This window comes from Physeter macrocephalus, chromosome 7 (genome assembly GCF_002837175.3).
Source record: "Physeter macrocephalus isolate SW-GA chromosome 7, ASM283717v5, whole genome shotgun sequence".
Lineage (NCBI taxonomy): Eukaryota > Metazoa > Chordata > Mammalia > Artiodactyla > Physeteridae > Physeter > Physeter macrocephalus.
The window spans coordinates 59194438-59216341 of record NC_041220.1 but is presented as its reverse complement, the minus strand read 5'-3'; the positions used below and the strand labels follow the sequence as shown (position 1 = coordinate 59216341).

General features: G+C 37.8%; 1 protein-coding gene across 1 annotated transcript in view; it reads left to right on the top strand.

Moving 5' to 3' along the window:
• The window catches only part of MSMO1 (methylsterol monooxygenase 1), a 19616-nt gene extending 1324 nt beyond the window's left edge, over positions 1–18292 (top strand). Inside the window, exons 2-5 of the mRNA XM_024116880.3 lie at positions 4079–4227; positions 5171–5297; positions 6950–7104; positions 17334–18292. Coding sequence (XP_023972648.1) covers positions 4079–4227; positions 5171–5297; positions 6950–7104; positions 17334–17529 — 627 coding nt within the window. The 3' untranslated portion in view covers positions 17530–18292. The remainder of the gene's footprint in view (positions 1–4078; positions 4228–5170; positions 5298–6949; positions 7105–17333) is intronic.
• The last annotated feature ends 3612 nt before the right edge of the window (positions 18293–21904 follow it).

Below are 21904 nucleotides of genomic sequence, written 5' to 3'. Positions count from 1 at the left end.
TTTTGTGGTATGCGGGCCTCTCACTGTTGTGGCCTCTCCCGTTGCGGAGCACAGGCTCCGGACGCGCAAGCTCAGTGGCCATGGCTCACGGGCCCAGCCGCTCCGCGGCATGTGGGATCTTCCCGGACCGGGGCACGAACCCATGTCCCCTGCATTGGCAGGCGGATTCTCAACCACTGCGCCACCAGGGAAGCCCTATGCCCATTTTTTAATCAGTTTTTTTTTTTGATGTTGAATTGTATGAGCTGTTTGTATATTTTGGATATTAACCCCTAATCAGTCGTATCATTTGCAAATATTTTCTCCCATTCAGCAGATTGTCTGTTTTGTCAAAGGTTTCCTTTGCTGTCCAGAAAAGCTTTTAAGTTTAATGAGGTCTCATTTGTTTATTTTCGCTTTTGTTTCCTTTGCTTTAGGAGGCAGATCCAAAAAAATATTGTTACAATTTATGTCAGAGTATTCTGCCTACGTTTTCTTCTAGGAGGTTTATGGTGGTTCCATACAATTTTTTAAATTATTTGTCCTAGTTCTGTGAAAAATGCCACTGGTGTTTTGATAGGGATTGCATTGAATCTGTAAATTGCCTTGGGTAGTGTGGTCATTTTAACAATATTGATTCTTCCAATCTGTGAACACGGTATATCTTTACATCTATTTGTGTCGTTTTCAGTGTCTTTGATCAGTGTCTTACAGTTTTCTGTTCTGTGTATTAAATTGGTATCCAACAACTTTACCAAATTCATTGATGAGCTCCAGTGGTTTTCTGGTGGCATCTTTAGGATTTTCTATGTATAGTATAGTATCATGTCATCTGCAAACAGTAGCAGTTACTTCTTCCTTTCCAATTTGGATTCCTTTTATTTATTTTTCTTGTCTGATTGCTGTGGCTAGGACTTCCAATACTATGTTGAATAAAAGTGGCAAAAATGGTCATCCTTGTCTTGTTCCTATCTTAGAGGAAATGTTTTCAGCTTTTCACCATTGAGTATGTTGTTAGCTGTGGGCTTATCATCTGTGGCCTTTATTATGTTGAGATATGTTCCTTCTGTACCCACTTTATGGAGAGGTTTTATCATACATAAATTTTAATTTTTAAATTAGCTGGAAGGGAAGGTTGTGGGGATTCATGAGTATTATTTTGCAGTTCACTCCAGCCCTTGATGTCTCAACTCTTAAATGTATGTTAATATGCTAAGACTTTGATTAAGACTGTTAAGGTTTTGTTTTTACCCTAAATATATCATGGTAATTCTGCAGCATTCATGTCATCCCCCCAAAAATGATGATGCGCCTAGCCTCTAGGTATTCGCTTCAGTGTACTAAATGTTTCTTGAGAGCTCGCTATGCATGACAAAGTGTTGAGATATACGCAGTGCCTCTTCTCAGTTTTAAACATAGGGAAAATAGTGAACTCTTGTAATGAGTTTGACACCGTTCCCAGGAAGGAATCTGCACCAGCTTGTTAGAGAAAGAAATGATTTGTTGACACTTGGTAAACCCACGATAGATTCTAATGTTTACTGTTAACTTTTTTCAAAAAGTCATGCCAAACTCAAGCTCAAGGGCACACAGTCTTGGTGGAAAGCAGGCATCTTGGGAGTGTTCACCTAAGGAGACTGGTTTGTACTCATTGAGTCCATGTCGGGTAGCAGTCACTGCACACATCCTCTCCGACCAGTCTTTTCTCTTTGTAGCCTCTCCCAGTGAGTCTCACTTTAAGCAAGTACTAACATTGATTCTCTCTGGGGATAGTGCAGAGGGTCAGCTGCCTGTGGACTCCAAGCCAAAGGAGGGAAGAACAAAGGGTAAAGGGAGAAGGAATTAAAAGGTCTGTGGCCTAAAGGAGAGTATCCTGTTACCATAAATAAAGGGCACAACATTTCCAGAATACTTATTATAAAAAGGCCTGCTTTGAAAGGCAGAATTGAGTTTGGATGTCTAAGTTCTCATGCATGCTTGGAATTCTGGCTGCCCCGGGTCACCCATTGGTTTATTTATGGGGCTGATTTGTTGTATGGCTGTCCAGGCCAAAGTATCCCTGTCTGTCTTCTGCCCTCTACAGTTGACTCACTGGTCAGAGGTGGTAACTTTTTCAGAGAGAGAAAGACCTGTTTCATTCAAGGTTTTATGAAGACTTTAGAATAAAATGTGGCAAAAGAAAGGACAAGAAGTAATCTAGTTTACAACTAGTTACTGATAAACAGAGATCCAAAGCCTTCAAGTCTGTACTTAGCATGTCTTCCTTGAGTTTCACAACCATTAAGGTCCCTGCTTTGAGATTTTTTGATACTAAAATTAGTTGTGAAGATAATCAGTACAAGTTTTCACAATATAAGAGGGTTTAAAAACAAGCCAAAAAATCAGTGTACACAGGTTTACACACTTTAAAGGCAGATACCCTGAAACAGTGAGGGTACAGGAAAAAGTTGCTGGTGGAGCTAACACTGAAGACTCTGCTTTGAAACAGAATAGACAGCTAATGCACATGCTTGTAGTGGGGAGAATATTCACAGGAATGAGAGAGTAATGAAGTAGACCTTGCAGGATTTTTTTAAGTCTTACATCTTGATAATTCTCTAGGAATTTTCCTCAAGGATTTATACACTAAAAACATTCTTTCTGAAGTCTGTGGTCCTGGTAAACAGTAAAGCATGTGATTTTTTAGTTACAGTTGATTCATTTTTGTGTTAATTTCTGCAGCTACATCAGTATTAGAGTCTAGCCAGGATATCACAAGTCAGTTAAACATAGTTCTGTGGGAAAAAGAGTGACTTTGCCGGCCCAAGCCAGAATCTTCCATTTATTTTGTCCCCAATCACAGACTGGAAGTTTGGAGGAGCGGGGTCAGATCATGCTCAGGGTAGAAATAGACAATTATAAATTATCTCGCCTAATTCCCTCATTTTATTGTTGAGCAGACTGAGATGTGAGCTTCACAGAGGCCCTGAGGTTAGAGCCAGCTCTCCAGACTGATTACCAGTTGAATACTGTTTCTTTTTTGTCATGGAAGGTAACTCCCCCAAAGAATTTCAAGAATAACACTGGAACCCTAGATTTTAGTTAGTCCAAGTTCTGCTAATAACTGCCTGTGTGATCCTGGGCAGGGAGGTTGACCTCTGGGCCTCTGCTGAGGTCAGTGGTTTCATCCTAGGGATATTATGGTTCTGTTAAAAATGCATTGGTAGGTTTCTGAATTTTTAGGTAAGGACATTTAAAACAAAGCAATAACTTTATTATCATCATCTTTTTGTAAAACCAAAAGCACTTTTTAACTAATTGCACCCCTTTAAATTGAATAAATTTTAGACTTATATATGGCTTGCTAAGCAAGTCGATAATCCTGATGAGGTTTTGTGAACGTTTCACTACATTAATCTCACTTCCTCATTTTGACTTTAATCTGTGAACTTCATCTGTGGGCAGTAGCTCTCTGTTCTTTGGCAACCACTGGACATATTTGTTTTCTAAGTTCTTCCAGCTCAGAGAGTTTCTAATTCTGTCAATGTATAAGAACAAAAATGCACTTATTTCTGGGAATGAAAACCACTGAATGGCTGGCAGTGTTGATTTACCTGTGTAATAAGGCTTCCAATGCTATGTGTGTAGCTGCCTCAGCAATTGGGAGAACCCAACTGTGATCTTAGCGTAACACATTTCTTCCTCTCTGGCATTCCTGATAAAAGAAGTAAATGATCTGTGTGCAGCAAAGACAAGAGTTATTCATTCTGTAGTGCTCCTTTGGTTTGTAGAGATCATCGGGACCATTATGCCTGGGTTTGTCTGTTGACAATTTATTCACCTGTTTAAAGTAGTGATAATATTGATAGTTGTCAGGGTTTTAGAAGTGTGTGTGTGTGTGTGTGTGTGTGTGTGTGTGTGTGTTGTGGTTCCTGGACCTTAGTTACTGTAACATAGCAATTATAATATAGAGTTCACATAACATAGGATTAATTAAATAACATAAACTTAAGTCCCCATATAAACATTAGAGAAAAAGTTAGGAATTTACTTCTAGTTTTCAGGTGAAACTCCTGATGGCAGAGGCTAATACTAAATATTTTGATTTTTTTCTCCATAGGATAAACCAGAAACATGGGAAAATCAATGGAAATGTTTTAAAGTACTTCTCTTTAATCACTTTTGTATCCAGCTTCCTTTGATTTGTGGAACCTATTATTTTACAGAATATTTCAATATTCCTTATGATTGGGAAACAATGCCAAGATGGTATGTAGATGAAGATTTGCTTTTTATACTCAGTCATGGTTTATCATTCAATTAAAATATCCTTAATGTTATTTTCTTTTTTCATTTGGTTAATGTTTGTTTCTTCTAAACTTTGGAAATAAATAAAATGTAGAAAAGTAAACTGTAACAGAAACTTAAAATGTTCCCATTTTTATATGTTTCTATATTTTAGTGTAATATTTTTATTGGAAGGTGAGTTTCTTGCATCAGAAGTTTCCATAGCATCCTTTATATGATTGTATACAGATACACATGCTTATGCCAAGAAAAAATATATTTCATTTTACGTCTAAAATGAAAGAAAAAAATGAGAGAATAGTTTGTGAAGTTTATAAAAATTATGTCCATACAGACACAAATATATATTATCTGAGCATAAATATTTGTGTTCAAATAATATTTGTATTCAACTGTCTGTTCTGACTTAACCTGAATACAGATGTACAGTATATAGATATGTGCTTTTCCTATTACTGTATATTCAACATATAAAAGAATTTCTGTGTATGTGTTCATATGTATATAAAATATATTTTGCCCATTGCACTTATGTGCTTCTCTTTGTCAGGAAAAAAAACGATGATTTTACTATTATTAATTTTAATTCAAGTCCTTTATCAATGTTACTCTTTTCCTAGAAGTTTTGAGTTTTGTTTCTTAACTCTGATTTTATACCTGTGACTTTTTTTTAAGCGAATTAGAATTGGTATGGTGGTCAGCTTCTTTAACCCTTCTTCAGGTGGTATCATATAGCTAGCTTGCATCTTTATGTATTGTTTTGAGAATATGTTGATCAATATAACCAGTTAGGTTAAGCTGGTATTTGGTTTTATGCAGTGTCTCCAGCAGTGATCCCAGGTAAAAGTCTAGATTGTTTAAGTGAAAGTTATTTAATCCTCATTACAGTATTTTCATCTTAAAGGTACATGCTTTTGGCAAGATGCTTTGGCTGTGCAGTGATTGAGGATACCTGGCACTATTTCCTGCATAGGCTCTTACACCACAAAAGAATATATAAGCATATTCATAAAATTCATCATGAGTTTCAGGTACGTTAGAACTATATTTAATACATTTTTTTTCTATTAGAGGCAAAAATGTCATTAAAAAAAAATCTCCTGGACTTTAAAAAAAATTGTCAGTGATGTTTTTATTTCTTTTTCCTTTGGCATGATTGTTAAGAATATAATACACACACACCTAAACACAAAGGGAGTTCTACAGATTTTCTTTAATATCTTAATTTCATGGTAAATTGAGTCCTGAAAGAAAAATGTTATGTGAAATCATTCATTTTTGTCTTTGGGTCCAGAACACTATCCTCACTCAGTTGGGTACCTGGTAGTTTGATACAGGCCTCTAGTGCTGTTAAGGTCATTTAAGTGGAACCCCAAAACAACAAACGTTGAATCGTTAAATTCCTAAAACAATTTCCAAGTTAGTTTTAACAAATTTCCACATCATTGCTCACTCCTTCCCACAAAACAGTGATTTTTATCAGAACTGCTTTGATGTTAGCTTTGTCAAATTTGTTATTTTGGTATGTTCTTCATTGATCCTAATTACATGATATGATAAACCAAACATCCCTTTCTTGGCAGAACAAATTCAGGTGCATAAACCAAAATTAGAATTCAAGTCAATTGTTTAATGCCTTTATCTCAAACCATCAAAGACTGCTATTAAAATATAAAATCGATTGTTTTAAGGACATCCCTAGACCTTTTAATGTTTGGTAAGAACAAAAAACATTTGTATTGAGAATTACTGTTAATGTTTACATATGTACGGCTAGATATATAGTTGAGCCTCTGTATCCATGGGTTCTGAATTCATGAATTCAACCAACCGAGGATTGAAAATATTTGGGAAAAAAATTCCAGAAAGTTCCAAAAGGCAAAACTTGAATTTGCCTCGAGTGGACAACTATTTACATAACGTTTAAATTGTATTTACAACAATTACACAGCATTTACATTGTATTAGGTATTATAAATAATCTATAGATTTAAAGTATATGGGAGGATGTGCATAGGTTATATGCAAATACTGCACCATTTTATATAAGGGACTTGAGCATCCTTGGAGTTTGGTATCCACGGGGGTCCTGGAACCAATTCCCCTGGGATACCTAGGGATGACTGTACTATCATAACATATAGAAGGGATATAATTTTATAAAACAATATACATAAATAAATTAGAATATATATATTAGTCAGGGTTCTCCAAAGAAACAAAATCAATAGGAGATACACACACACACACACACACAGATTTATTTTAAGGAACTGATTCATGCACTTGTGGGGGCTGGTGAATCTGAAATCTGTAGGGCAGCTCACAGGTTGGAAACGCAGGTGAGAGTTGATGTTGCAGGTCTGGATCTCAATTCCTTAGGGCAGCAGGCTGGAAACCAGGCAGGGTTTCTGTATTGTAGTCTTGAGAATTCCTTCTTTCTTGGGAAGCCTCAGTCTTTGCTTTTAAGGCCTTCATCTGATTGGATGAAGCTCACCTGGGTTATGGAGGGTCCTCTTCTTTACTCATGGTCTACTGACTTAACTGTTAATCACATCTAAAAAAGACCTTCACACCAGCATCTAGACTGGTGTTTGACCAAGCAGCTGGGCACCATGGCCTAGATAAGTTGACACATAAAATTAACCATCACAATATATTAAGCAATTCTTACTTATTTTAGGCTCCATTTGGAATGGAAGCTGAATATGCACATCCTCTGGAAACCTTAATTCTTGGAACTGGATTTTTCATTGGAATCATGCTTTTATGTGATCATGTTATTCTTCTTTGGGCCTGGGTAACCATTCGTTTGATAGAAACTATTGATGTCCATAGGTAAGCTATGGTTTCTATTCAGGTAAAAGTATCATAAAATATCCTTTTTTCATGGTCATAGATTATCTTTATTTCTGTTTTTTTTTAATTGAAATGTAACTGACATGTAACATTGTGTTTTAGGTGTGCAACATAATGGTTTGATATATGTATATATTGCAAAATGCTCACCACACTGTTCATCTCTACACAGAGTTACAAATTCGAGAACTCTTAAGATCTACTCTCTTAACAACTTTCAGATTCACAGGATTGTTGATTTCAGCCTCCATTCTGTATATCACATGTCCAAGACTTATTCGTCTTATAACTGGAAGTTCATACCTTTTGACCACCTTCACCCATTTCATGCACCGTAATCATTGTCATAGGTTATCTTTTTTCCTAAGTAGAGTAATAGGAGAAGTTAACCTTGTTAATGTTACTATTTTTAATAAACAGGAGAACATAATCATTGGATAAAAGTTCAAATAATAATTTTTGGGTTTTTTTACATTCCTATCTATGGCTGTTGTCATTTTTATGGTGAGAGTATATTCATATATCATTTGAGAAAATGAAATAAAATTTTGATAAGTGCTGCAGAACTGCCCTCCAAAAGGGCCCCTCTCTACTCACCCAGCAGGAACCTGTAAGAATGCTTTCCCTGCACCCAACACCCTTTGCAAACTGGACATTACAGTCTTGTTAATCTTGGTCAGTAGGAGGGCAGAGAGCCTTCAGGGTTATGCACTGCATTCCCCAGGGGCTGGTGAGGCTGCATGGCTGTCTTTGTGCTGGGTTGTTTTTTTTTTTTCCAATCTCCCGATTCATCCCACCACCACCACCCTGCCCCGCCTGCTTGGTGTCTACGTTTGTTCTCTACATCTGTGTCTCTATTTCTGTCTTGCAAACCTGGTTCATATGTACCATTTTTCTAGATTCCACATATATGCGTTAATATACGATGTTTGTTTTTCTCTTTCTGACTTACTTCACTCTGTATGACAGGCTCTTAAGTCCATCCATGTCTCTGCAAAGGACCCAATTTCATTCCTTCTTATGGCTGAGTAATAGTCCATTGTATATATGTACCACATCTTCTTTATCCATTCGTCTGTTGATGGGCATTTAGGTTGCTTCCATAACCTGGCTATTGTAAACAGTGCTGCACTGAACATTGGGGTGCATGTGTCTTTTTAATTATGGTTTTCTCTGGGTATATGCCCAGTAGTGGGATTGCTGGGTCATATGGTAATTCTATTTTTAGCTTCTTAAGGAACCTCCATACTGTTCTCCATAGTGGCTGTATCAGTTTACACTCCCACCAACAGTGCAAGAGGGTTCCCTTTTCTCCACACCCTCTCCAGCATTTGTTGTTTGTAGATTTTCTGATGATGCCCATTCTAACTGGTGTGAGGTGATACCTCATTTTAGTTTTGATTTGCACTTCTCTAATGATTAGTGATGCTGAGCAGCTTTTCATGTGCCTCTTGGCTATCTGTATGTCTTCTTTGGAGAAATGTCTATTTAGGTCTTCTGCCCATTTTTGGATTGGGTTGTTTGTTTTTTTTAATATTGAGCTTCATGAGCTGTTTATATATTTTGGAGATTAATCCTTTGTCCGTTGATTTGTTTGCAAATATTTTCTCCCATTCTGAGGGTTGTCTTTTCATCTTGTTTACGGATTCCTTTGCTATGCAAAAGCTTTTAAGTTGCATTAGGCCCCATTTGTTTATTTTTGTTTTTGTTTCCATTATTCTAGGAGGTGGATCAAAACAGATCTTGCTGTGATTTATGTCAAAGAGTGTTCTGGCTCTTAAGTCCATCCATGTCTCTGCAAAGGACCCAATTTCATTCCTTCTTATGGCTGAGTAATAGTCCATTGTATATATGTACCACATATCAAAACAGATCTTGCTGTGATTTATGTCAAAGAGTGTTCTTCCTATGTTTTCCTCTAAGAGTTTTAGTGTCCTGTCTTAACATTTAGGTCTTTAATCCATATTGACTTTATTTTTGTGTATTGTTGTTGGGGAGTGTTCTAATTTCATTCTTTTACATGTAGCTGTCCAGTTTTCCCAGCACCACTATTGAAGAGACTGTCTTTTCTCCATTGTATATCCTTGCTTCCTTTGTCATAAATTAGTTGACCATAGGTGTGTGGGTTTATCTCTGGGCTTTCTATCCTGTTCCATTGATCTATATCTCTGTTTTTGTGCCAGTACCATATTGTCTTGACTACTGTAGCTTTGTAATATTGACTGAAGTCAGGGTGTCTGATTCCCCCAGCTCTGTTTTCTCCCTTCAGGATGCTTTGGCAATTCGGGGTCTTTTGGGTCTCCATACAAATTTTAAGATTTTTTTGTTCTAGTTCTATAAAAAATGACATTGTTAATTTGATAGGGATTGCATTGAATCTGTAGATTGCTTTAGGTAGTATAGTCATTTTCACAATATTGATTCTTCCAATCCAAGAGCATGGTATATCTCTCCATCTGTTTGTGTCATCATTAATTTCTTTCATCAGTGTCTTATAGTTTTCTGAGTACAGGTCTTTTACCTCCTTAGGTAGGTTTATTCCTAGGTATTTTATTCTTTTTGGTGCAATGGTGAATGGGATTGTCTCCTTAATTTCTCTTTCTGATCTTTCGTTGTTAGTGTATAGGAATGTAAGAGATTTCTGTGGATTAATTTTGTATCCTGGGACTTTACCAAATTCATTGGTTAGCTGTAGTAGTTTTCTGGTGGCATCCTTAGGATTATCTGTGTATAGTATCATGTCATCTGCAAACAGTGACAGTTTTACTTCTCTTTTGCCATTTTTATTCCTTTTATTTTTCTTCTCTGATTGCCATAGCTAGGACTTCCAAAGCTATGTTGAATAATAGTGGTGAGAGTGGACATCCTTGTCTTGTTCCTGATCTTAGAGGAAATGCTTTCAGTTTTTCACCATTGAGAATGCTGTTTGCTGTGGGTTTGTCATATATGGCCTTTATTATGTTGAGGTAGGTTCCCTCTGTGCCCACTTTCTGGAGAGTTTTTATCATAAATGGGTGTTGAAATTTGTCAACAGCTTTTTCTGCATCTCTTGAGATGATCATATGGTATTTATTCTTCAATTTGTTAATATGGTGTATCACATTGATTGATTTGTGTATGTTGAAGAATCCTTGCATCCCTGGGATAAATCCTTTTATCCCAGGATAAAAGGATTTTATCCTTTGATCTGTCCATTGGTGTAAATGAGGTGTTAAAGTCCCCCACTATTATTGCGTTACTGTCTATTTCCTCTTTTATAGCTGTTAACATTTGCCTTATCTATGCTCCTTTTACTGTGTTGTTGGATTCTGTTTGCTAGTATTTTGTTGAGGATTTTTGCATCTATATTCATCAGTGATATTGCTCCGTAATTTTTTTTTTTCTTTTTTTTTTTTTTGCGGTACGCGGGCCTCTCACTGCTGTGGCCTCTCCCGCCGTGGAGCACAGGCCCTGGACGCGCAGGCTCAGCGGCCATGGCCCACGGGCCCAGCTGCTCCGTGGCATGTGGGATCCTCCGGACCAGGGCACGAACCCGTGTCCCCTGCATCAGCACGCGGACTCTCAACCACTGTGCCACCAGGGAAGCCCCTAATTTTCTTTTTTTGTAGTATCTTTGTCTGGTTTTGGTATCAGGGTGATGGTGGCCTCGTAGCCTGAGTTTGGGAGTGTTCCTTCCTCTGCAGTGTTTTGGAAGAGTTTGAGAGGGATGGGTGTTAGCTCTTCTCTAAATGTTTGATAGAATTCACCTGTGAAGCCGTCTGGTCCTGGACTTTTGTTTGTTGGAAAATTTTTAATCACAGTTTCAATTTCATTACTTGTGATTGGCCTGTTCATATTTTCTATTTCTTCCTGGTTTCTTCTTGGAAGGTTTTACCTTTCTAAGAATTTGTCCATTTCTTGCAGGTTGTCCATTTTATTGGCATAGGTTGCTTGTAGTAGTCTCTTGTGATGCTTTGTACTTCTGCAGTGTCTGTTGTAACTTCTTTTTCATTTGTAATTTTATTGATTTGAGTCCTCTCCCTCTTTTTCTTGATGAGGCTGGCTAAAGGTTTATCGATTTTGTTTATGTTCTCAAAGAACCAGCTCTTGGTTTCATTGATTTCCTTGTAATTGATTTCTAATCTCATAGCGTTGTCGTCAGAAAACATGCTTGATATGATTTTGGTTTTCTTAAATTTACTGAGACTTGATTTGTGACCCAAGATGTGATCTATCCTGGAGAATGTTCCGTGTGCACTTGAAGAAAGTGTAATCTGCTCTTTTCAGGTGGAATGTCCTATAAATATCAATTAAATCTATCTGATCTATTGTGTCATTTAAAGCTTCTGTTCCCGTATTAATTTTCTCTCTGAATGATCTGTCCATTGGTGTAAGTGAGGTGTTAAAGTCCCCCACCATTATTGCGTTACTGTCGATTTCCTCTTTTATAGCTGTTAGCATTTGCCTTATGTATTGAGGTGCTCCTATGTGGGATGCTTATATATTTATAATTGTTATATCTTTTTCTTGGATTGATCCCTTGATATTATGTAGTGTCCTTCCTTGTCTCTCATAACATTCTTTATTTTAAAGTCTACTTTATCTGATATGAGTATTGCTACTCCAGCTTTCTTATGATTTCCATTTGCATGGAATATCTTTTTCCATCCCCTCACTTTCAGTCTGTATATGTCCGTAGGTCTGAAATGGATGTCTTATAGACAGCATATATACGGGTCTTGTTTTTGTATCCATTCAGCGAGCCTGTGTCTTTTGGTTGGAGCATTTAATCCATTCACATTTAAGGTAATTATCGATATTTATGTTCCTGTTACCATTTTCTGAATTGTTTGGGGGTTGTTTTTGTAGGTCCTTTTCTTCTCTTGTGTTTCCCACTTAGAGAAGTTCCTTTAGCATTTGCTGTAGAGCTGGTTTGGTGCTGCTGAATTCTCTTAGCTTTTGCTTGTCTGTAAAGCTTTTGATTTCTCCATCGAATCTGAACGAGATCCTTGCCAGGTAGAGTAACCTTGGATGTAGGTTCTTCCCCTTCATCACTTTAACTATATCATGCCACTCCCTTCTGGCTTGTTGAGTCTTTGCAGAGAAATCAGCTGTTAACCTTATGGGGGTTCCCTTGTATGTTATTTGTCACTTTTCCCTTGTTGCTTTTAATAATTTTTCTTTATCTTTAATTTTTGTCAATTTGATTACTATGTGTCTCGGCATGTTTCTCTTTCGTTTTATCCTGCCTGGAACTCTCTGTGCTTCCTGGACTTGGGTGGCTATTTCCTTTCCCATGTTAGGGAAGTTTTCAACTGTAATCTCTTCACATATCTTCTTGGGTCCTTTCTCTCTCTCTTCTCCTTCTGGGACCCCTATAATTCAAATGTTGGTGCATTTAAGGCTGTCCCAGAGGTCTCTTAGGCTGTCTTCTTTTCTTTTTGTTCTTTATTTTTCGTGGCAGTGAATTCCACCATTCTACCTTCTAGGTCACTTATCCATTCTTCTGCCTCACTTATTCTCCTGTTGATTCCTTCTAGTGTATATTTCATTTCAGTTATTGTATTATTCATCTCTGTTTGTTAGTTCTTTTATTCTTCTAGGTCTTTGTTAATCATTTCTTACCTCTTCTTGATCTTTTCCTCCATTCTTTTTCTGAGATCCTGGATCATCTTGACTATCATTATTCTGAATTCTTTTTCTGGAAGGTTGCCTATCTCCACTTCATTTAGTTGTTTTTCTGGAGGTTTATCTTGTTCCCTTCATCTGGTAATATAGTCCTCTGCCTTTTCATTTTGTCTATCTTTCTGTGAATGTGGTTTTCGTCCCACAGGCTGCAGGATAGTAGTTTTTCTTGCTTCTGCTGTCTGCCCTCTGGTGGATGAGGCCATCTAAGAGGCTTGTACAAGCTTCCTGATGGGAGGGACTGGTGGTGCGTAGAGGTGGGTGTTGCTCTGATGGGCAGTGCTCACTAAAACTTTAATCCATTTGTCTGCTGATGGGTGGGGCCAAGTTCCCTGCCTGTGCGTTGTTTGGCCTGAGGCAGCACTGGAGCCTAGAGGCTCTTTGGTGGAGCTAATGGCAGACTCTGGGAGGGCTCACACCAAGGAGTGCTTCCCAGAACTTCTGCTGTCAATGTCCTTGTCCCCGCAGTGAGCCAAAGCCACCCCCTGCCTCTGCAGGAGACCCTCCAACACTAGCAGGTACAGCTAGTTCAGTCTCCTATGGGGTCACTGCTCCTTCCCCCTGGGTCCTGATGCACACAGTACTTCTTGTGTGTCTTCCAAGAGTGGAGTCTCTGTTTCCCACAGTCCAGTCTAAGTCCCACAGTCAAATCTCTCTAGCCTTCAAAGTCTGAATCTGGGACTTCCTCCTCCCATCGCTGGACCCCGAGGTTGGGAAGCCTGATGTGGGGCTCAGAACCTTCACTCCAGTGGGTGTACTTCTATGGTGTAAGTGTTCTCCAGTTTGTCAGTCACCCACCCAGCGTTTATGCGTTTTGATTTTATTGTGATTGCGCCCCTCCTACCGTCTCATTGTGGCTTCTCCTTTGTCTTTGGATGTGGGGTATCATTTTTGGTGAGTTCTAGTGTCTTCCTTTTGACGATTGTTCAACAGTTAGTTGTGATTACAGTGCTCTTGCAAGAGGGAGTGAGCACATGTCCTTCTAATCCACCTGTCTTTGTGCTTGTTGACCAACAGTAATTTTTTCTTTGAATTAGCATTTTATATCATTTGCCAGTTTTTCTGTTAAGGCTATATGTTTTATAACCTATTTATTATAACCAATAATTCTCTTGGTTCATGTGTAAACTTTGTTACATATGTTGTAAATATTTTCTCTCCATCTGTCATTTGAATTTTAACTCTTGATGGTTCTTTTGCAGTTCTGAAGTTTTAAATTTTTATGTAGTAAAATCTATCAGTTTTTTTTAATGGCTTTTGGATTTCATGCCTTGCAGAGTCTTCCTGAAACATTGTTCAAATGAAAATATTCTTGTTGTTTTCTTTAAAATTTGGTTAAATACTGTAATTCAGGAGCATCAATTACTTTATCCTTCTGTAAGGAACCTAAACCTAACTCTTACTTGAAAAAAATATTGAAACATCCACCAAATGGATTCACCGAATAAAACATTTGTGTACTCCACTGCCCAGCACTGATGAAAACTGCTTGTGATATGTTCATATTTCATATGCTTCCTTTCTGTTGATTGGAAGGTATTTTTTGGTAAATTATTTCTATTAAATGCCTTTTCAAATTCCTAATATCCTGATTTTTCATCATTTAAAAATGATTATATATTTATTGCATTTTTATTTGGGAATTTCATCTGTGAAAGCAGAATATGAAATTCTAGGAATTGTTTCTAAATCACTAAAGTAGCAAAATTAATGCTTCATTTTTGTCAATTTGATTACTATGTGTCTCGGCATGTTTCTCTTTCGTTTTATCCTGCCTGGAACTCTCTGTGCTTCCTGGACTTGGGTGGCTATTTCCTTTCCCATGTTAGGGAAGTTTTCAACTGTAATCTCTTCACATATCTTCTTGGGTCCTTTCTCTCTCTCTTCTCCTTCTGGGACCCCTATAATTCAAATGTTGGTGCATTTAAGGCTGTCCCAGAGGTCTCTTAGGCTGTCTTCTTTTCTTTTTGTTCTTTATTTTTCGTGGCAGTGAATTCCACCATTCTACCTTCTAGGTCACTTATCCATTCTTCTGCCTCACTTATTCTCCTGTTGATTCCTTCTAGTGTATATTTCATTTCAGTTATTGTATTATTCATCTCTGTTTGTTAGTTCTTTTATTCTTCTAGGTCTTTGTTAATCATTTCTTACCTCTTCTTGATCTTTTCCTCCATTCTTTTTCTGAGATCCTGGATCATCTTGACTATCATTATTCTGAATTCTTTTTCTGGAAGGTTGCCTATCTCCACTTCATTTAGTTGTTTTTCTGGAGTTTTATCTTGTTCCCTTCATCTGGTAATATAGTCCTCTGCCTTTTCATTTTGTCTATCTTTCTGTGAATGTGGTTTTCGTCCCACAGGCTGCAGGATAGTAGTTTTTCTTGCTTCTGCTGTCTGCCCTCTGGTGGATGAGGCCATCTAAGAGGCTTGTACAAGCTTCCTGATGGGAGGGACTGGTGGTGCGTAGAGGTGGGTGTTGCTCTGATGGGCAGTGCTCACTAAAACTTTAATCCATTTGTCTGCTGATGGGTGGGGCCAAGTTCCCTGCCTGTGCGTTGTTTGGCCTGAGGCAGCACTGGAGCCTAGAGGCTCTTTGGTGGAGCTAATGGCAGACTCTGGGAGGGCTCACACCAAGGAGGGCTTCCCAGAACTTCTGCTGTCAATGTCCTTGTCCCCGCAGTGAGCCAAAGCCACCCCCTGCCTCTGCAGGAGACCCTCCAACACTAGCAGGTACAGCTAGTTCAGTCTCCTATGGGGTCACTGCTCCTTCCCCCTGGGTCCTGATGCACACAGTACTTCTTGTGTGTCTTCCAAGAGTGGAGTCTCTGTTTCCCACAGTCCAGTCTAAGTCCCACAGTCAAATCTCTCTAGCCTTCAAAGTCTGAATCTGGGACTTCCTCCTCCCATCGCTGGACCCCGAGGTTGGGAAGCCTGATGTGGGGCTCAGAACCTTCACTCCAGTGGGTGTACTTCTATGGTGTAAGTGTTCTCCAGTTTGTCAGTCACCCACCCAGCGTTTATGCGTTTTGATTTTATTGTGATTGCGCCCCTCCTACCGTCTCATTGTGGCTTCTCCTTTGTCTTTGGATGTGGGGTATCATTTTTGGTGAGTTCTAGTGTCTTCCTTTTGACGATTGTTCAACAGTTAGTTGTGATTACAGTGCTCTTGCAAGAGGGAGTGAGCACATGTCCTTCTAATCCACCTGTCTTTGTGCTTGTTGACCAACAGTAATTTTTTCTTTGAATTAGCATTTTATATCATTTGCCAGTTTTTCTGTTAAGGCTATATGTTTTATAACCTATTTATTATAACCAATAATTCTCTTGGTTCATGTGTAAACTTTGTTACATATGTTGTAAATATTTTCTCTCCATCTGTCATTTGAATTTTAACTCTTGATGGTTCTTTTGCAGTTCTGAAGTTTTAAATTTTTATGTAGTAAAATCTATCAGTTTTTTTTAATGGCTTTTGGATTTCATGCCTTGCAGAGTCTTCCTGAAACATTGTTCAAATGAAAATATTCTTGTTGTTTTCTTTAAAATTTGGTTAAATACTGTAATTCAGGAGCATCAATTACTTTATCCTTCTGTAAGGAACCTAAACCTAACTCTTACTTGAAAAAAATATTGAAACATCCACCAAATGGATTCACCGAATAAAACATTTGTGTACTCCACTGCCCAGCACTGATGAAAACTGCTTGTGATATGTTCATATTTCATATGCTTCCTTTCTGTTGATTGGAAGGTATTTTTTGGTAAATTATTTCTATTAAATGCCTTTTCAAATTCCTAATATCCTGATTTTTCATCATTTAAAAATGATTATATATTTATTGCATTTTTATTTGGGAATTTCATCTGTGAAAGCAGAATATGAAATTCTAGGAATTGTTTCTAAATCACTAAAGTAGCAAAATTAATGCTTCTAGTCTTAGGCAGTAAAGTGGTAGATGGTGTCTCCTTCAATCTTTCCTTCCATTGCTCTTTTCTCCTTCCTTCCCCCTTCAGACTCCTCAACGGAGGGAAGGATTGGGGTGATTCAGACTGGTATAATTGTAGATATCAGATTTTAGACTTGTAGTTAGAAATAAAGGTGGGTACTCTAAAAGAAGTTGCAAAACAGTAATCCTCAGGTTTAACCTTTGTAATGCTTGGTACTAATTTCATATAACTTTTCCTAAAAAAATATGTAGTATTATGGGTGTTACAAACTATGGTGAGAAAGTCCTCTAAAACAGAAAAAAAAAAAAAGTCATGAAAATCTATGTCTAAAGATTCATTACTATAACCCCTTTTTCATCCCCTGATGTATAATATTATTGTCTATTAATTGTTCAAGTTTTTCTTTAATTTCGTAAAGTGGTTTCTAGACTATGCACCATTTGCTGTGAATTTTTGTCTTTTGTAAACATGTCAGAAATAAGTGACTTAGGTAAAGTGGAATGTTATTTGAATGGTTAACAAGCATATTACTATCAATGAAAATGTCAATTATTTAAGGTGTATTTACTTTCTTAATACCCTTTATCATTTTTATTTCAGTGGTTATGACATTCCTCTCAACCCTTTAAATCTCATTCCTTTCTATGCTGGTTCTCGGCATCACGATTTCCACCACATGAACTTCATTGGAAACTATGCTTCGACATTTACATGGTGGGATAGACTTTTTGGAACCGACTCTCAATTTATTGCCTACATTGAGAAAACGAAGAAGGTTGAGAAAAAGACTGAATAAGCATCTCACATAAACCTTCCTGCAGATACACATTTCCTGAATTGAAGCTAGTAGCTAACATTGCTTCTGGGGAGTGGAAATAAACATGTGTCTTGGTTGCTAAGTGATAAAAAGAACATTAACAACTTTTAATTATCTTCCTAGTGGGAACTTTTATATGTTTAAGTACAGTTTCCCTGAGGAAGTTTTAAAGGCCATGTTGCTAACCTTACAAAAAGGATTTAAGTAATGGAAGGAATATTAATGTATGTCTTTTCCCCAAGTTGTACCATAGGCCTGAAGCTGAAATTGGTCTTCAAACCTTTTAAATATATAGTGGCCATTTCAAGAACTCCTAGTAGTACTGAACTTTAAACACTATTTTGGAATTTGCTTAAAGATCAAATGCCATGGGTTGAACCACACCAATCTGTATAGTGTGAGTGAATGCTAACTCTGAAATAGCCAGCACCGGGAATTTCTGCTCTTTTCTGGAGCTGACCAGTTTGGGGTGATTCTCTTTCTTTGAGAAGTCCTTTTTGACTGCAATGTACTACTCTTATCTATAAATTAAGGCATTTCTGAATTGATGAAAGACTATTTTAGTCTAAAGGTTTTCAGGTTACTTGAATTTTTTAAACATTGAGCTTTATTTCTGCTATTTACCCTTTCTTTTTTGTATATCAAGTTTTCATTATACTTAAAGCTGTATCTTGAAACTTTGTGTACTGACTTGCTGTATTTGCAGTTGGAGCTATTGAAATAAATGTGATTTTGTTTGATTGTTTGGTTTCCAATTTTGAACATCATTTGTCACCTTTTATTATCAGGAAAAGTACAGAAATCACTAAATTATTAAATTTTGTCATAAAAGGAATAGATTTTATCTTTTCAAGTGCTTCATTTGCTAAACTTTTGGCAGTTTCAACATGTATTTATCAGGCTACCTATTGTGGGAAATTCTATTGATCTAATAAAATGGAGGATATCGAAGCAGCTCTTTTCTCCACTTAGAAAATGTACAGATGGAAGAATGGAGCTAAACCTTTTAGGGCTGGTTTAATTTCAAGTATCTAGAGTCTAATTTAAATCAAGAGGTGATAATTCTAACTTTGTATACGGTAGTACCAAATCGCAATTTTTTAAAAATATGGAGCCATCTTCTGGTGTTTCTTTTTTTTTTTTTTTTTTTTACACTTATACAGTAAAGAGGTTCAAATAAGAGTTGAGAAAGTTACAGCTGAGACTCTTGCTAGACCATGTTTTCTAACTAGTACCTGGTTCTATGGCCTTTTTCATTCTCCCTTTCCAAACCTTACTGCCGTGTGTGTGTGTGTGTGTGTGTGTGTGTGTGTGTGTGTGTGTGTCTATTTAATCAATCTCTTAAATCTCAAACAGCAATTTGGGGCCTCTATCTAAAACTGTGCTGTTTAGTTGTAAGGTATCTAAGGGAATTCTTTTATCGTCTGCTTTCATTCCCTAAGACTCCTGGAACACTCAGGTGTTTGAATTAACAGTAGAAAGCAACTCCTTCCAGCACTTAGGGAGAGAGCGACACCTACTGTTGAAAATGGTGCTAAACATTTTTAAACAACTTGGTACATTCTAATTTTCTTTCATACTTAGTTACCTTTTGCTGAGCACTGACAGTACACCCTGAATTGTGCGTGGTCTCACTTATCGCTCTGACGTAGATGCCATTTTTTTTCCATTTATATTTGTGGAAATTGTCTGAGAGGTGAAGTTACCTCAGACCCACGGGGCCAGACTTTTGACTTCAGAAGCCATGGTTGTGGCCATTACATTGACCATTCATGCACTGCAGACTTGCATCTTCTGAGAAAATCTCAGGGGATACTTCCCAAAATTACCCCCTCATTCTTACGCGCAGTCTTTAAGAAGACCCTTGAAAAGAAAGAAAGTTCTAAGCCAGCAGCCATCCTGAAAGTAGTAAGACTCATTCACAAGCACTTTAGTACAAATGGATTTTGATGTGATTCATTAGCCAGACTTAAAGTTACCTGAATTAAGCGTTCTGTCTTTCAGCACTTGTTGGTGAGACAGATATAAATACGAAGACTAGAGTACAAAAACAATACATAGATCTGAGTCTATTCTAGAAAACAAGAGATTCTTTGTTTCTTAGATTATCTATTTGGGATTTTGCTAATGTAATTTGAAAGCTTAAAGTTAATATTGTAATTAAAATGAGGGGTAGGATATGCTTAGAGTTAGTATCTACAAAGTCATGATTAACTAGAATTTTATTTTTTTCTATATAACACTTATACAGTAAAGAGGTTCAAATAAGAGTTGAGAAAGTTACAGCTGAGACTCTTGCTAGACCATGTTTTCTAACTAGTACCTGGTTCTATGGCCTTTTTCATTCTCCCTTTCCAAACCTTACTGCCGTGTGTGTGTGTGTGTCTATTTAATCAATCTCTTAAATCTCAAACAGCAATTTGGGGCCTCTATCTAAAACTGTGCTGTTTAGTTGTAAGGTATCTAAGGGAATTCTTTTATCGTCTGCTTTCATTCCCTAAGACTCCTGGAACACTCAGGTGTTTGAATTAACAGTAGAAAGCAACTCCTTCCAGCACTTAGGGAGAGAGCGACACCTACTGTTGAAAATGGTGCTAAACATTTTTAAACAACTTGGTACATTCTAATTTTCTTTCATACTTAGTTACCTTTTGCTGAGCACTGACAGTACACCCTGAATTGTGCGTGGTCTCACTTATCGCTCTGACGTAGATGCCATTTTTTTTCCATTTATATTTGTGGAAATTGTCTGAGAGGTGAAGTTACCTCAGACCCACGGGGCCAGACTTTTGACTTCAGAAGCCATGGTTGTGGCCATTACATTGACCATTCATGCACTGCAGACTTGCATCTTCTGAGAAAATCTCAGGGGATACTTCCCAAAATTACCCCCTCATTCTTACGCGCAGTCTTTAAGAAGACCCTTGAAAAGAAAGAAAGTTCTAAGCCAGCAGCCATCCTGAAAGTAGTAAGACTCATTCACAAGCACTTTAGTACAAATGGATTTTGATGTGATTCATTAGCCAGACTTAAAGTTACCTGAATTAAGCGTTCTGTCTTTCAGCACTTGTTGGTGAGACAGATATAAATACGAAGACTAGAGTACAAAAACAATACATAGATCTGAGTCTATTCTAGAAAACAAGAGATTCTTTGTTTCTTAGATTATCTATTTGGGATTTTGCTAATGTAATTTGAAAGCTTAAAGTTAATATTGTAATTAAAATGAGGGGTAGGATATGCTTAGAGTTAGTATCTACAAAGTCATGATTAACTAGAATTTTATTTTTTTCTATATAATCTGGCTAAAGACATATAGACCTTTGGAAAAGCTTGGGTCTGCAATACTTAAAGAAATTCTCATCCCAACTTCCGATTCCTAAGCTCTCGCATAAAGCCTAGGGCTATTAAATTCCCCTAGCTGGAGAAAGGCACTGTTCAAGATCTTCATGCATGAGTGCACAGAGGGCTGTATGTTTGTCTCTGAGGATTTAGCTTCTAATCCATTCTTCAAAAAGATCAGAATCTTTCAGCTAATGTTCAGAAGAGTGACGTGCCCTTCGTCAAATGGTGGCTGTCAAATGTTGACATTCTTCCATAAAATCACCAGCGGACCATGGTAAAATGTCTTTATGACACACTTAGGAGTACTGTTGTGTTTCGAACATTGAAAGGAAGGATGTGAGAGGGTAGAACCCACTATATGAAATACTACCTTCAAACTATTGAGAAAATAAGCAAAAGTCAGGATGGGTGGAGGCTCACTGCATACTCGGAGGCTCAGATCCCAAGGTACCTTCCCAGGAGACCTGCTCACAGGAGACTGAACCCATCACCAGGCAGGACAGGGGACTGAGCTGCAGCTGCTGGGACATCAGGCCTTGCCCCTTGGCTCCAGGGAACTGGTCCACTTCCTAGAAAGCCCTTCCCCCTCCTGCTACTCTACACTGATTTCCTCATCTGTGAAATGAGGATGATAACATTTCATAGGGAGTTTGTGAGGATTAGTAAGATGCTCCATGTGAAGTATGTGTTGCTGTGCGCAATAAACATTAGCTATTGTTTTATAAATTCCCTCCCCTTCTCTAATGAACCAGCTGCAGCCTCCTGCCCCCAGCCCCACCTTCCTTACTGAGGTCCTATCCCTGCTTCAGGTGACAGCAACCTCTCGCCACTCTCCCTCACTCCTCGTTCTGTATCACTCACCTCTATCACACCTCAGCACGTGCTGCCTTGTATTGCTACCTCTTTTAATCCAAAGATTTCTATTTTACACTATGTAATTTCATTCTCCTGTACCTTTGCTCATGCTAATCTCTTAGCCCGAAACAGGCTCAGTGAGGGTTATTAATAA